Source organism: Polyodon spathula, chromosome 10 (assembly GCF_017654505.1).
Source record: "Polyodon spathula isolate WHYD16114869_AA chromosome 10, ASM1765450v1, whole genome shotgun sequence".
In the NCBI taxonomy this organism is placed as follows: Eukaryota; Metazoa; Chordata; class Actinopteri; order Acipenseriformes; family Polyodontidae; genus Polyodon; species Polyodon spathula.
In genome coordinates this window covers 44857368-44872735 of record NC_054543.1, presented here as the reverse complement: position 1 = coordinate 44872735, position 15368 = coordinate 44857368, and the positions used below count along the sequence as shown (strand labels likewise).

Genomic DNA, 15368 nt, shown 5'->3' with positions numbered 1-15368 from the left:
CCAGTTCAGTTAACACTAGTTAGAGTGACTCAGCACATTGTTTCAAATTCAGTTGTATTCATTCAACCAGAATACAAGCCTTGAGCTAGCATCTCTTTCCAAGGGGTTCCTGAACAGAAAGGCAGAGAAGACACTATATAATAACACATTGTAACAAATTTTTTTTTTTTTTTTTTGGTTCCTGGGTAGTAAGTGTTATTTCCTAATTGCTTATGCCTCAAAAGTATAGAAAATGGCTATTATTCCCCACAAACTTTGTTTTTGTGACCAGGACAGTGATATTTTGAAATTTACCTATTTTCCAGAACATTCCAGATAGATTCAGTGCTGAGTAAACTTGGAGTAACTTCTAGAACTTTCTAGAACTTTCCAGTAATATAAATAGTAGTATAAATACAGGGGCCTTAAGCCCACCAGTTCAGTTTAGTTCCAGCTGCCTAAGTGGATACATATCTGCATTTTTCTGAGATGGCATCAAGAGGCTGCAATGGTGGCATTCCTGATGGGTCTCCAAGGCGGTTTTACCAAGTTTCCCTGCTATCTTTGCCTTTGGGACAGCAGGGACACAAAGGCGCACTACCACAGGCATGACTGGCCACAGTGGACCGAGTTCTCTGTGGGGAGGAACAACGTCAAGTGGGAGCCACTGGTGGACCCCCGGAAGGTGCTGATGCCACCACTGCACATCAAATTGGGCCATATTAAACAATTTGTCAGAGCTCTAGATAAGGAGTCGGCAGCCTTCAAGTACCTTCAAGACTTCTTCCCTAAGCTGTCTGATGCAAAGGTCAAAGCCGGTGTCTTCGTCGGACCACAGATAAAGAAGATCTTGGAGTGCAATGAATTCCCCAAGAAGCTCACTAGTAAGGAGAAAGCAGCTTGGAACAGCTTTGTCGCAGTGGTTCAGGGCTTCCTGGGCAATCACAAGGCCGAATACTATGTGGAGCTGGTTGAGACTCTGGTGAAGAACTACGTCACAATGGGCTCTAGGATGTCCCTCAAAGTCCATATCCTTGATGCTCATCTTGATAAATTCAAGAAGAACATGAGAGCTTACTCGGAGGAGCAAGGCGAGCGCTTCCATCAGGATATACTGGACTTTGAACGTCGCTACCAAGGACAGTATAACGAGAACATGATGGGAGACTACATTTGGGGGCTGATTCGTGAAAGTGATTTACAGTATAATAGTAAATCTCGAAAAACTACTCACTTCTAAATCTTTTGTAGTCATTTTTGTATTACTTTAGTATAAATACATGTTAATTTGGATTCATATGTTGTTTTCTCACTGGAAATAGGTAAATTTCAAAATATCACTGTCCTGGTCACAAAAGCAAAGTTTGTGGGGAATAATAGCCAATTTCTATACTTTTGAGGCATAAGCAATTAGGAAATAACACTTACTACCCAGGAACAAAAATTGTGTTACATAGTGTAATCATTCAGAAAATTAGCTACAGGTTAAATACAGACTCAAAATGACAAAGTCAAAAAATTAAAAAATAGAATGGAATCAATTACAATACACAGAACAGGCAAAGTCTACAGGATTGGACTACTTTAAGATCTGTATTTCAGCGGCCATCTCTAGGACTTGCCATCTAAGTATGGGATAAACACCAACCGCTTCTTTGAGTCGTTGTGGTGGAACTCCCTTAGAAAAGCTGCCCCTAATAGAAGCAGAACAAATTGTAACAAACCACAGTGAAACATAGAAGCATGAAGCTTTGTAAAGATCAGCAAGGTATGGTAAAGCATATTAATAACTCGGGGTAAACTATGGTAAATGCATTGTATTGTATCACAATGGGAAAAGTGTGGTAAAACTGCAAGAACATACTGTGGTCAAGCTTTATAAGGGCTGCCTGAAAGAAACTTCACGGATATACACAGTGCTCCATCTCTGTATTGCAACTTGCTTTAGTGCAGACACTTGCACATGCCGGTAAGTGTGACAGTCGCATGTGGTTATTAATCTATTTATTTTATTGGCAAAACGTATTTACGTAAATGCAGTGGAATGTATATAAAATGTTCAGTTTTCTAATTACATAATAGCAATATGGTTAAAGAAACCCTTCTCATGTATTTTTTCCACCCTTATGTAAGGGTAGGCGAATGGGTGTGTAACCCAGTTGCAAAATAATTTTTAAAAAATCCATACATACTAAGGAAGGAAGCAGAAAGCCTCTCCCTCACTCTCTCCCATTGTAATAGGCGTGACTCGGCACAGTTGTGCATTCAGCGTGCATGCAAGCATGACTGTGCAAAGAGGACTGTTTGTGACGTAACTCCAGTTATAGTTACAGAACAAAACAGGTCACTAAAATTGATTTGTCAGGGTGATTATAGTTTTTTTTTTTCTATCTGTGTAGCAGCCAAATAAATGGATTGGCTTGTTTTTAGAATCGAGGCACACAATTTAATAAAAAAAAAGTAGGAGGAGTGGCAAACACTGTTGTAGCAGCAAAGGTCATTCAAAATGATCTAGACAAGATTCAGAACTGGGCAGACACATGGCAAATGACATTTAATAGAAAAAAGTGTAAGGTACTGCACGCAGGAAAAAAAAATGTACATTATAAATATCATATGGGAGATACTGAAATTGGAGAAGGAATCTATGAAAAAGACCTAGGAGTTTTTGTTGACTCAGAAATGTCTTCATCTAGACAATGTGGGGAAGCTATAAAAAAGGCTAACAAGATGCTCGGATATATTGTGAAAAGTTTTGAATTTAAATCAAGGGAAGTAATGTTAAAACTGTACAATGCACTAGTAAGACCTCATCTTGAATATTGTGTGCAGTTCTGGTCACCTCGCTATAAAACGATATTGCTGCTCTAGAAAGCGTGCAAAGAAGAGCGACAAGAATTATTCCGGGCTTAAAAGGCATGTCATATGCAGACAGGCTAAACGAATTGAAACTGTTCAGTCTTGAACAAAGACGACTACGTGGCGACCTAATTCAAGCATTCAAAATTCTAAAAGGTATTGACAGTGTCGACCCAAGGGACTTTTTCAGCCTGAAAAAAGAAACAAGGACCAGGGGTCACAAATGGAGATTAGACAAAGGGGCATTCAGAACAGAAAATAGGAGGCACTTTTTTACACAGAGAATTGCGATGGTCTGGAATCAACTCCCCAGTAATGTTGTTGAAGCTGACACCCTGGGATCCTTCAAGAAGCTGCTTGATGAGATTCTGGGATCAATAAGCTACTAACAACCAAACGAGCAAGATGGGCCGAATGGCCTCCTCTCGTTTGTAAACTTTCTTATGTTCTTATGTTCTTAATACGGTCCTGTCCTTTATGATAACGCCCGATCCTCCTGCCCTTTTCCCCTAGTGCCACCAGACGGCGCTGTGACTACCCACGTCAGTGGTTCCTGTGGTATGACGAACCAGCCACTCTTGCGCGCAAGTGGAGTTCGAGTGTAGCTGAGTGTGGAGCGGTCAGTCGGTGAAAGTATATCGAAGGTAATATCAAAAGTTGGAAGACAAATTGTCCAGCGTCGTGTTGCATTGGGAGGGTTCGTTAAGGGATTTTCATTAATGTAACACCGTGTGACTGCTGAGTGTAAATTCAATTCTGTTTTGTCTGTTGAGGGTCAATGCCGACACGATGGTTATTACATTTGTTAAAAAATAAAAGCAGCGCTGGCAGGCGTGAGGTTTGCAGCCAATTATATACCAAATACGCTTTTAATTTATGACACCAGGTTTTTTTGTTTGTTTGTTTTTACCTGGCAGGAGACTATTGTAATTATACCACGACAGTGAACACACAGCCTGTGTCGGAAATGCAGCTTTTTAATTTGAGGTGGTTGGAAACACAGTCGAGAGAGATCTTCGCTTTGCCACAAAGTACACCTTCAGATCAGCTGTGGTGTATTCCAGTTACTGCCTGAATCACAGCCATCAATAGTAAAATACAGTACCACCAAACCCGAGGATAAAACAGAAGTGCCTGGACACCAGGGTGTGCACAAACTGTTACTGCAATGTTCTAGTTACTGTGTCCACAGCGAGTTTTGAATTATCTGCTGGTCTGTGTTTCAGGGTGGCAGTGTGTATAGTGGAGTGTGTGACTCTGCTGGTCTGTGTTTCAGGGTGGCAGTGTCTATAGTGGAGTGTGTGACTCTGCTGGTCTGTGTTTCAGGGTGGCAGTGTCTATAGTGGAGTGTGTACTCTGCTGGTAGTGGAGTGTTTCAGGGTGGCAGTCTGACTCTGCTGGTCTGTGTTTCAGGGTGGCAGTGTCTATAGTGGAGTGTGTGACTCTGCTGGTCTGTGTTTCAGGGTGGCAGTGTCTATAGTGGAGTGTGTGACTCTGCTGGTCTGTGTTTCAGGGTGGCAGTGTCTATAGTGGAGTGTGTGACTCTGCTGGTCTGTGTTTCAGGGTGGCAGTGTGTATAGTGGAGTGTGTGACTGCTGGTCTGTGTTTCAGGGTGGCAGTGTCTATAGTGGAGTGTGTGACTCTGCTGGTCTGTGTTTCAGGGTGGCAGTGTCTATAGTGGAGTGTGTGACTCTGCTGGTCTGTGTTTCAGGGTGGCAGTGTCTATAGTGGAGTGTGTGACTCTGCTGGTCTGTGTTTCAGGGTGGCAGTGTCTATAGTGGAGTGTGTGACTCTGCTGGTCTGTGTTTCAGGGTGGCAGTGTCTATAGTGGAGTGTGTGACTCTGCTGGTCTGTGTTTCAGGGTGGCAGTGTCTATAGTGGAGTGTGTGACTCTGCTGGTCTGTGTTTCAGGGTGGCAGTGTCTATAGTGGAGTGTGTGACTCTGCTGGTCTGTGTTTCAGGGTGGCAGTGTCTATAGTGGAGTGTGTGACTCTGCTGGTCTGTGTTTCAGGGTGGCAGTGTCTATAGTGGAGTGTGTGACTCTGCTGGTCTGTGTTTCAGGGTGGCAGTGTCTATAGTGGAGTGTGTGACTCTGTCTGGTCAGGGTGTGTTTCACTCTGCTGGTCTGTGGGTGGCAGTGTCTATAGTGGAGTGTGTGACTCTGCTGGTCTGTGTTTCAGGGTGGCAGTGCCTATAGTGGAGTGTGTGACTCTGCTGGTCTGTGTTTCAGGGTGGCAGTGTCTATAGTGGAGTGTGTGACTCTGCTGGTCTGTGTTTCAGGGTGGCAGTGTCTATAGTGGAGTGTGTGACTCTGCTGGTCTGTGTTTCAGGGTGGCAGTGTCTATAGTGGAGTGTGTGACTCTGCTGGTCTGTGTTTCAGGGTGGCAGTGTCTATCGTGGAGTGTGTGACTCTGCTGGTCTGTGTTTCAGGGTGGCAGTGCCTATAGTGGAGTGTGTGACTCTGCTGGTCTGTGTTTCAGGGTGGCAGTGTCTATAGTGGAGTGTGTGACTCTGCTGGTCTGTGTTTCAGGGTGGCAGTGTCTATAGTGGAGTGTGTGACTCTGCTGGTCTGTGTTTCAGGGTGGCAGTGTCTATAGTGGAGTGTGTGACTCTGCTGGTCTGTGTTTCAGGGTGGCAGTGTCTATAGTGGAGTGTGTGACTCTGCTGGTCTGTGTTTCAGGGTGGCAGTGTCTATAGTGGAGTGTGTGACTCTGCTGGTCTGTGTTTCAGGGTGGCAGTGTCTATAGTGGAGTGTGTGACTCTGCTGGTCTGTGTTTCAGGGTGGCAGTGTCTATAGTGGAGTGTGTGACTCTGCTGGTCTGTGTTTCAGGGTGGCAGTGTCTATAGTGGAGTGTGTGACTCTGCTGGTCTGTGTTTCAGGGTGGCAGTGTCTATAGTGGAGTGTGTGACTCTGCTGGTCTGTGTTTCAGGGTGGCAGTGTCTATAGTGGAGTGTGTGACTCTGCTGGTCTGTGTTTCAGGGTGGCAGTGTCTATAGTGGAGTGTGTGACTCTGCTGGTCTGTGTTTCAGGGTGGCAGTGTCTATAGTGGAGTGTGTGACTCTGCTGGTCTGTGTTTCAGGGTGGCAGTGTCTATAGTGGAGTGTGTGACTCTGCTGGTCTGTGTTTCAGGGTGGCAGTGTCTATAGTGGAGTGTGTGACTCTGCTGGTCTGTGTTTCAGGGTGGCAGTGTCTATAGTGGAGTGTGTGACTGCTGGTCTGTGTTTCAGGGTGGCAGTGTCTATAGTGGAGTGTGTGACTCTGCTGGTCTGTGTTTCAGGGTGGCAGTGTCTATAGTGGAGTGTGTGACTCTGCTGGTCTGTGTTTCAGGGTGGCAGTGTCTATAGTGGAGTGTGTGACTCTGCTGGTCTGTGTTTCAGGGTGGCAGTGTCTATAGTGGAGTGTGTGACTCTGCTGGTCTGTGTTTCAGGGTGGCAGTGTCTATAGTGGAGTGTGTGACTCTGCTGGTCTGTGTTTCAGGGTGGCAGTGTCTATAGTGGAGTGTGTGACTCTGCTGGTCTGTGTTTCAGGGTGGCAGTGTCTATAGTGGAGTGTGTGACTCTGCTGGTCTGTGTTTCAGGGTGGCAGTGTCTATAGTGGAGTGTGTGACTCTGCTGGTCTGTGTTTCAGGGTGGCAGTGTCTATAGTGGAGTGTGTGACTCTGCTGGTCTGTGTTTCAGGGTGGCAGTGTCTATAGTGGAGTGTGTGACTCTGCTGGTCTGTGTTTCAGGGTGGCAGTGTCTATAGTGGAGTGTGTGACTCTGCTGGTCTGTGTTTCAGGGTGGCAGTGTCTATAGTGGAGTGTGTGACTCTGCTGGTCTGTGTTTCAGGGTGGCAGTGTCTATAGTGGAGTGTGTGACTCTGCTGGTCTGTGTTTCAGGGTGGCAGTGTCTATAGTGGAGTGTGTGACTGCTGGTCTGTGTTTCAGGGTGGCAGTGTCTAGTGGAGTGTGTGACTCTGCTGGTCTGTGTTTCAGGGTGTGCTATAGTGGAGTGTGTGACTGCTGGTCTGTGTTTCAGGGTGACAGTGTCTAGTGGAGTGTGTGACTCTGCTGGTCAATGTTTCAGCATGGTGTCTATAGTGATTTTAATGTGTTTGATCTGTCTTGGTCTCTGTTCCAGTGTTACGCTGTGGTATTGGAGCTCCTGCAGTGCTCACAGTATGGAGAAACACTTGCTTGTTCTAGTGTTTCTTTCCTGATCTCTTTGCAGTGCTGCTGTATGGAAGGGGAGGAGGTACCGGATATCTTGCGCCTCAGTGTGGGAGGCTGCCAGTTCACAGCTCGGAGAGACTCACTCTGTCGCTTCCAGGACTCCATGCTGAGCACCATGTTCAGCGGCAGGTTCCCTCTGAGACAAGACCACACAGGTGAGTGGTGATGTATTATAATAATGTACATATTCAACACAAAGGAGTGAAAAGACATGTTATATACAGCAACCACAAATATATTCTCCCCTTGCCTTTTATTGTGGCAGTTGTATTGTTGGCTAATTATAATTGCACTGATACTGAGACGACCAGCCGCCCTAAAGCTCACTGTACTGTGTTGTTTTTCACTGTGCCATGCTATACTGTACTATATTGTACTGGACCGTACTGGACTGTGTTGTACTGTACTATATTGTAACAGACTGTGTTGTACTGTACTATACTGGACTGTGTTGTACTGTACTATATTGTAACAGACTGTGTTGTACTGTACTATACTGTAACAGACTGTGTTGTACTGGACTGGACTGTGTTGGATTGTGTTGTACTGGACTGGACTGTGTTGGACTGTACTGGACTCTGTTGTACTCTGTTGTGCTGTACTGGACTGTGTTGTACTGGACTGGACTATACTGGACTCTGTTGCGTTGTGCTGAGTGTGCTCACTGTCTTTCAGGGGCGTGTGTAATCGAGAGGGATGGGCAGCTCTTTAAGTTCCTATTGGACTATCTTCACGGGGAGCTCCGCCTCCCTGCTGATGAGGAGACGCGATTGGCTGTGCAGCATGAGGCAGATTATTTCGGCGTGCCCTTTCCTCAGTCGCTGACGGAGCAGCTTGTCACAGAGATGGAGTCTGGAGCCCTGAGGGAGAGCATCCCTCTGCGCAAGGTCAGTGTGTACAAGCTTAACTTCCAGGCTCTGGTCCGTTTCACAGAAATCAGGAAATCTGTGAAAACAGTACAGTTATAGCCGCAGGTCTGTACAGTAGCCTGCCTCTCTTCCTGTCTCTCAAGACCTGTCTAATCTGTGCCAGGCGTATGTCTGGTCTGTACAGGTAGCCTTTCTCTCCCCCCCCCCCCCCCCCCCCCCCTCTCTCAGGCCCTGTCTGATCTGTGCCAGGCGTATGGACTGGTCTCTAAGAGTCTGGTCTGTACAGTAGCCTGCCTCTCTCTTTCTCTCAGGCCCTGTCTGATCTGTGCCAGGCATATGGACTGGTCTGCTCGCGGCCGGTGGTCTGGGTGCTGCATTATCTGAGCGCCTGCGGAGCGAGCTGTGAGAGCAAGTTGTTGGGTGTGTTCGAGAGCCGGGAGCAGGGGCTGCAGGCCATGGACAAACAGCTGGGGGGCAAGAAGAGCAGTCCCAGTGTCCACCGCAGGTAACCCTGACACACACAGAGGTATGCTCACACACACCCACAGTGATACACAGTGGTATACACACACATCCACACACACAAGCCGCATTGTTCACTGCAGGTAACCCTGACACACACAGAGATATACACGCACACACAGTGATACACACACAGATATACACCAATGCACCCAAAGTGATATACACACACACCCACATACACAAAGATATACAGTACACACACAGTGATATACACACACCCACATACACAGAGATATACACAGTCAGACACAGCGTAACGTAGCACAGTGACACATACTCACACATCTCCCTCATTCTCAGGGAGGCTGCTGGTAATGTGCAGTATATCTGGAGCTACTACTCCCCTGCTGAGCTGGGCAAGATGATGGACGCCTTCGACAGCTGGGAGGGGCGAGGTACTCCTTCACTCAATGCACTCCTGAATGAGTATTATAGTGCAGTCCCTTCAAGTGCCCACTAGATGGCACTGTGGTCATAATAACTGCAGTATATCCAGTGTCCCAAAGCTGTAGTAATTCTCTAGGTATTTTTTTTTTTCAGAAGTAAGCAAGCTATTTGCAAATTCCCATTTTTTAACAAAGATGCTCTGTGAATATTGTATTGTGTGTTATTTTATTGTGCAGTATTGCACTAACTTGTCAGACTATTTGAGAATTATTTTAATATGCAGCACACAATGCTGTGCCTCCTGTCTCATTGTTTGAGCGTGTCCTGTCTTGTGTTTAATGTGTTGTGATTTGGGTCACTGTAGCAGTGTCACAGTAGTGTGATTATTGTGCAGTATGGTATTATGTTGTGCAGTACTGTGCAGCATTCTATTCTGTTGTACAGTACAGCGCTGTCTTGTGTGTGCAGGAGTGAGTTTCTGGCGGGTGCCCCAGGAGCTTATCGAGTGCTGGACGCTGGAGAGACGCCCCCTGCAGGACAGTCAGGAGCCCCTGGCCCCCAGACACAAGAGGTACGGTGGGACTGTATGTGGCATAGAGGCCTGCTGTTTTGGTTTAACACATTGGCTGCCTAGCTTGGGGACTAGCTCAAATAATACAAATTTGCAACCCCTATTGATTAAAAAACAGTTGTGAATCTCTGCTAATCAGCCACTGTGACACCATTAAACTCACTGATTCTGTTTCCTGCTAGGTGGTTCCCGGAATGCTCAGAGGAGGAGAAAGGGGAGGAGCCAAGCCCCAAGCGTGTCGTCCAGCGAATCACTTTCTCCGGCCCGTCCACCAGCACAGCCATTCGGGTCAGGAACTCTGAGATAGCACAGTCCTCCAGGGAGGGAGGGGCTGGCAGCCTGCCCGGTCCTCCAAGCACCGAACACAACCAGAACCAGAATCAGAAGCAGGGCTGGACCAGAGAGCCCGGGAACAGCAACACTGCCTCGGGTCCTGGAGTCCAGACTAATGCTTCTGATAAAGAGTCCAGGAGCAGGAGCAGGGGCAGTGTGCTGTCCAGCATTGCTGTGGCTTTGGACCAGTCTGGATCCCCTGCACACAGACAGAACAACTCTGGGCCGGCAGTCCAAGCCAGCCCCAAACCCAGCCGGCCTGTTCGCCTGAAGAGACTGGTGCTGCCGGGACAGAGGACTGGAGTGGGAGAGGGGGGAGCACAGGCCCATCAGGGGATGAGCAGCACACCAACACAGGAGGGGAGAAAAGAGGGGAATGGAGAGGGCTGATTTGACAGAGAAGCTATTGCGCTTTACCCTCAGCATTGCATACGATACCCTACAGAGAGACGGGGGCGCAGGGAACGGTGTTGCTGTGAGTGGAGTAGAACCCCAGTGTTAGGAACATGCAGGCAATGGAGGGCGTTCAGAAGACTGCAATCTCTGTAACTCTGAAACCTGTTATTAGTTTCAGTGGTTTAATGTTCGTGTACTATATTAGCGCAATCTGTAACATGAGGAATATTAATAGGAAAACAGAAGCCAAGCCCGTAGAGCTGTGTTGAAATTCACAGTGTTGTGTCTTTTACCATAATCTGGGTCCCCAGTGCATTGGTTGAGTGGTCAGTTTGGAAGTGTGGAGTTCTTATCTTTGAGGTTCGACTGTATCCCCCATAGCCCCCAATCCCCACACCCTTAGGAGGTGTCACACAGTGTCCCCTACAGCTTAGAAGAGAAAGGGAGGTTTGACCGTCAGTGTAACCTGGAGATAGGAAGGAGACCAGGCATGATCGTGCTCTTATTATTATTAATATTCACTTTTATAACAGTTTTTTTTTCCTGTAAGATTTTCATGAGATGCATTGTCATTTTTGATAAATAAATAAAGTGAGGTGCCTGACGGGCTGTCATTAATAGACAGGCACTGCCTAGTTATGAAGACATTTTGAAACACATAATGAAATGTCAGAACCTGGTACACACTGCTGCAGCCCCCATCAGTCCTCTTAATGGGATCATCAGGAAATCCTTCACACTTCAACTGGGGGAGCAGTGGTGACCAGTATTGGAATCAAAACACAAATGTAAACATGAGATCAGTAATACTGATAATGATACTGTGTCATAAACCATTACCAGAGGCACAAGGATTGTACTAAATAGTACACGGTAACATGTAATTGGAAACTAATAAACCTGATAAGATCAATATGTTCAATCAATCCTGTGAGGATTGCTGAAGTAAAGAAGTGTGGCGTGCATGAAAACACCTTTCCTGTGTAATACAGTTTGAATTCACAGTGGATACTCTGGTCCTGTGTTATTACATTATCACACAGTGTGGGCTGCAAATCGAACTAACTGATCCAATCTAATTTCAGTGATGTGTGTCCCACTCAGTTTACCCTGAAGTACAGATCAGCGTGCCCTCCTGCTGCTGCTGTCTGGGTTGCATTTCCGTTATTAGATCATTGATGTGGACCAAGTGTGCTGACAGCATACCAACTCCCTTTGAACTCATTACTGCTTCAATTCAACCGGATTTCATTGCCAGCAACAGACTGAATGCCACCCAACGCTGTTACCTAACGAAGTGTAGAAATCGCTGAGACTCAACAGCGTCTGTATTAGCTGGAGCACCCAGAGAACGCAGAACCACCTCCCACCCCACTCCCTGAGCCGCTGTATATCTCTTCGACTTTGCCAGGATTTCGGGAAGAATGCTTTCTAGCTGCTACTCTGCCCGCATCCTCCCTTGAAAGAAAATTCTCATTAAAGTAAGCTTTAATAGTTTTCAGTAAATATGTTCCCTATTACTGCAAAAGTCCAAACTTGTTGTTCCTCAGGAGTTTGATTTACTGATCAAGGGGCTGAATAGGTTCCTCAGTGAATACTAACACGTAATTCCTTCAGGGACATTGAGGGTATACATACTGTGCACATGTGCCTCGTACTAACTCGCTCCCACGCAGACAATCGTATCTCATATTTGTCCAAATGAGCTGTTGCAGGCAGCAGGCTGACACAAAGAGGGAGCTGTTGTGCAGCATTGATATTGGAGGAGAGAAAGCTCCATGCAGAGCCCTGAACATGCCAACAGGTATTAGATATGCACTCACCCAATACTGGAGTGGTGCTGATTACTAAAACGACCTGCCTGATACTCTGGAAATGAAGAGGGATTAGCTGCCCAAATAAAGCACCCCCTGCTCTGGCTGATCCTGCTTGGATGGTGTTTATTTCCTTATGTTTGTGGTTCTCTCCTGACACACACAAATATCCAGTTATCCTGATAATAAACCAACAAGAGTCTTGATCTTGACGGTTGTGGTCTAGGGAGCAGTAGATATTAGGAACCATAAAACAGTAATGGGTTTTATTGTTCTTACTGGGTCTAGTGGCATATCTCTAAAGGTCGCACAAGTTGAACCAATGCCTCCTTGTGCCATGTTTCCAACTGCCATTGGGAGTGAGTGAGTTGAAAGTGATGTAAAATAAGGCTTGCTCATTTCCATTCACAGCAGGTCGAGATCAGATCAATTGGGACTCTATCTGTCAACCACAGTCAGGATCACTGACTGGCAGAGCTCGATCGCTCCACCTCACACTGATGGAGGAAGTTACCTACTGAGCGTTTAATGCGAAGGACGGGAGAGGAGGGTTTCAGCTCTCGGACAGCAGAACAAACATACATAGGCAGAACATGAGGTCTGTGAATATCCCAGCCACAACGTTAGAGAGCTGAACATCAGCCTTTCTGGAGCAGGGTTTGGACCAGGCTGGCTAAGTGGTGCAGCACTACTGTTTCATTTTCCTCTTGTCACATGGCTGTGTTGCAATGCTTAGGGAGCTCTGGATTTCTGGATGCAATCCGTGTTAATGTCATACACTTCCCTTTAAGAACTGTTGGGGCACACAGTAGTGTGTTTGCTTGTGAGCCACCTGCTGTTAAATGCTGAAGATGTGCTGTTGCAGAGAGTGCTAAGAAGGAATAGGAGCCGATGGGTCGTGAGGGAATTTCCACAGAAACAATAACAAAGGGAAAGGGAGTTCATTGGACTGGACTGGACTGCAGAGCAACTGTGATTACCCCCCCCCCCCCTCCCCCCCATAGAAAAACATTGCATCTTAATAGAAAGCGCTCTGCAGCTGTGGCAAAGTGAAGCTGTGGTTTAACAGCACTTTCCACAGGTACGGGGAAGGATGTCACAGAGTTCGGTGATGTCTCTTGTTAATCATCCATAATCTACACACAGCTGACTTCACTCCTCATTAAAAATGCATTGCAGGGTATCTCTTTCATGTTTAAACACTTAATCAGTGAGTAAACAATCTGACAGATGACTTTATTATTATATAAAAGCATTTGCAAGCGGCACAGGTTCACGTCTGTACTAAATGTACAGTAACCTTCGCAGACTCTGAGAGGTTTCAGTGCCTGGTTACTCTCGTGTTGAAGCGAGGGTTATTTCAATGTACAGGAGCACGTTGTTTTGGTTAGTTCTCCCCGTTTAACTTGCGGTTGCATGCCGCACAGTTTCAACAGGCTCAAATATTAAACTGTGTTAGATGCCGTACATGTTATTAATTTTATAATTGTCCACAAATCTGTGCAGATATCATGTGTTTCTTCAATTCCACTGTGTAAAAGACCCAGCAGGTCTAGAAAGCTTGTGTGTGTGTGTGTGTTTTAAACATTTTATCCGCTACCCACCCAGCTCTCCCAGGCTCACTGCTCTCACAATTTCAAGAGCATTCATTGATGCAGATTTTCTGTCTAGCATTCAGAACACATTTAATAATGTATATATGAAACTAACATGCAGTGTGAAGAAGAAAGAAAAAATAACTCAACCTTATTATAATAGACTCTTCAAATTCTCTTCTCTTGTAATAGACTCTTCATCATCCTCACATCATTAGCCCTTAGCTACCAATTCTGTGCAATACTAAGATGCTGGGTGATTGAACATCAAATTGATCAAATTGACCTGATTCGAAAACTGGTCTCACTTCAGTGAACACCCTAAGAATAATCCTCTGAATTTGGGACCCATTCAAAGCATGGTGGTGTGATATCTAGATCCGCTGCAATTTGATTAAAATCCAGTGATTGGATTTGAGGTTTCTTTCGTTTGCCATAAACTCTACTTGAAAGTCAACATATTCAAACCAAGGTTATGTGATACAATGAAATGGCCCAGGCAGGCCCAGAACAGCCAGGAAAAGTGATCAGGAACAGTCAGAGACACCCAAGGATCTCTGCTCACAGATGTTAGCTCATCTGAGTATCAGGACCAGTCTTCACTGGAAGCACAGCAGAGCACCCAGGGATCTCTGCTCACAGATGTTAGCTCATCTCAGTATCAGGACCAGTCTTCACTGGAAGCATAGCAGAGACACCCAGGGATCTCTGCTCACAGATATTAGCTCATCAGGGATCTCTGCTCACAGATATTAGCTCATCTCAATGGATATTTTCTATAAAATGCAATTCCACCTCAATCCTCATTCACTGAAGGCTTATTGGCTGATAAATTGGACTACATTGATCATGCACACATACATGAAGGTAAATGCAGACTCAGTGGATGGCATTTAGCAATGTTTGAGCAGATGAAGAATACTTTGAACCAACAAACGCCTGAAGCTTTGACTTGCTTAAATGATTCGTTTTCCAGATCTGCAAAGCAGGAGGTTCGTTCAATCACCCTGAGTTGTTTACAGTATGCCAGTGAAAATGTTCCCCGCTAATTGAACACACAGCAGCTGACTTCTAATTATACTGGAGCAGGTGACGCTCTTGGCTTTAATTGTCCTGATTTGACAAATGAGGATCGGGTGCAAATACAGAAAGCATGGATCACAAAGGCCTAATACTTCAAATTTGGCATTGTAGTAAATGTAGCTATGTGGAGTGCCATGTGTAAAAAAAAACGTTAATATTTTAACAAGTCTTTTTTCCAGATTTAACTTAAATCTTGTATTTTTCCCAGATTTATAAATGTGAAAATAATGTTTTTTTTAAAAAAAAATGTGTACATTCAGATATAATTTATCAATCTAGTTACAAGATTTAACATTTAGTGGGGCTCTCAAGTGGTGCATCCAGTAAAGGCACTCCACGTAGAGTGCAGGATGTGCCCTATAGTCTGGACGTTGCCAGTTCAAGTCCAGGATATTCCTTTGCCAATCAAGGACGGGAGCTCCCAGGTGGCACCACCCAGGAGAATGGAGGGCTAGGTCAGCCAGGGCTTCCTCTGCTCACCCCCCGTGGTCAAGGGCTGCCAAGGGCTATGTTGTCCTCCTACACTGTAGCTCTGGGTGGCAGTAGGCTTAGCCTGAAAAATTATTGGACATCACTAAATTGTGGAGAAAACAATACAAAAAAATTGACAACCACTACATTTTTTAAATGTTTGTGCTTTCACGCCATTTGATTGGTAATGCTAATTGGGAAATTTGCAAATTTCAGCATTACAAGAGTCAATCAAAGCACAAAGTGGGCTCATCTGCATACAAACTCCAGATTTA

General features: G+C 45.6%; 1 protein-coding gene across 2 annotated transcripts; it reads left to right on the top strand.

The window, feature by feature from the left end:
- Positions 1–3403: 3403 nt before the first annotated feature.
- LOC121322439 (BTB/POZ domain-containing protein KCTD18-like) lies at positions 3404–10752 on the top strand. 2 transcript variants are annotated; one of them, XM_041262407.1, is made up of 8 exons: positions 3443–3482; positions 3756–3984; positions 7048–7204; positions 7725–7936; positions 8230–8423; positions 8744–8838; positions 9299–9401; positions 9584–10752. In XM_041262407.1, exons 3-8 carry the CDS (start codon positions 7057–7059, stop codon positions 10122–10124), a joined length of 1293 nt encoding a protein of 430 aa, XP_041118341.1. In that variant the 5' UTR covers positions 3443–3482; positions 3756–3984; positions 7048–7056; the 3' UTR covers positions 10125–10752. The 2 variants fall into 2 exon arrangements, with proteins under 2 accessions (XP_041118342.1, XP_041118341.1); XM_041262408.1 differs by lacking the exon at positions 3756–3984 and having other exon boundaries at positions 3404–3482.
- Positions 10753–15368: the final 4616 nt, after the last annotated feature.

What these genes read in the sequence shown, in the direction of transcription:
- LOC121322439 (XM_041262408.1), top strand. Translation starts at nt 7,057, where the DNA reads ATGGAAGGGGAGGAGGTACCGGATATCTTGCGCCTCAGTGTGGGAGGC. An exon ending in TCTGAGACAAGACCACACAG is followed by an intron (nt 7,205 to 7,724) that starts GTGAGTGGTGAT and finishes ACTGTCTTTCAG; the next exon opens with GGGCGTGTGTAATCGAGAGG. An exon ending in AGTCCCAGTGTCCACCGCAG is followed by an intron (nt 8,424 to 8,743) that starts GTAACCCTGACA and finishes CCTCATTCTCAG; the next exon opens with GGAGGCTGCTGGTAATGTGC.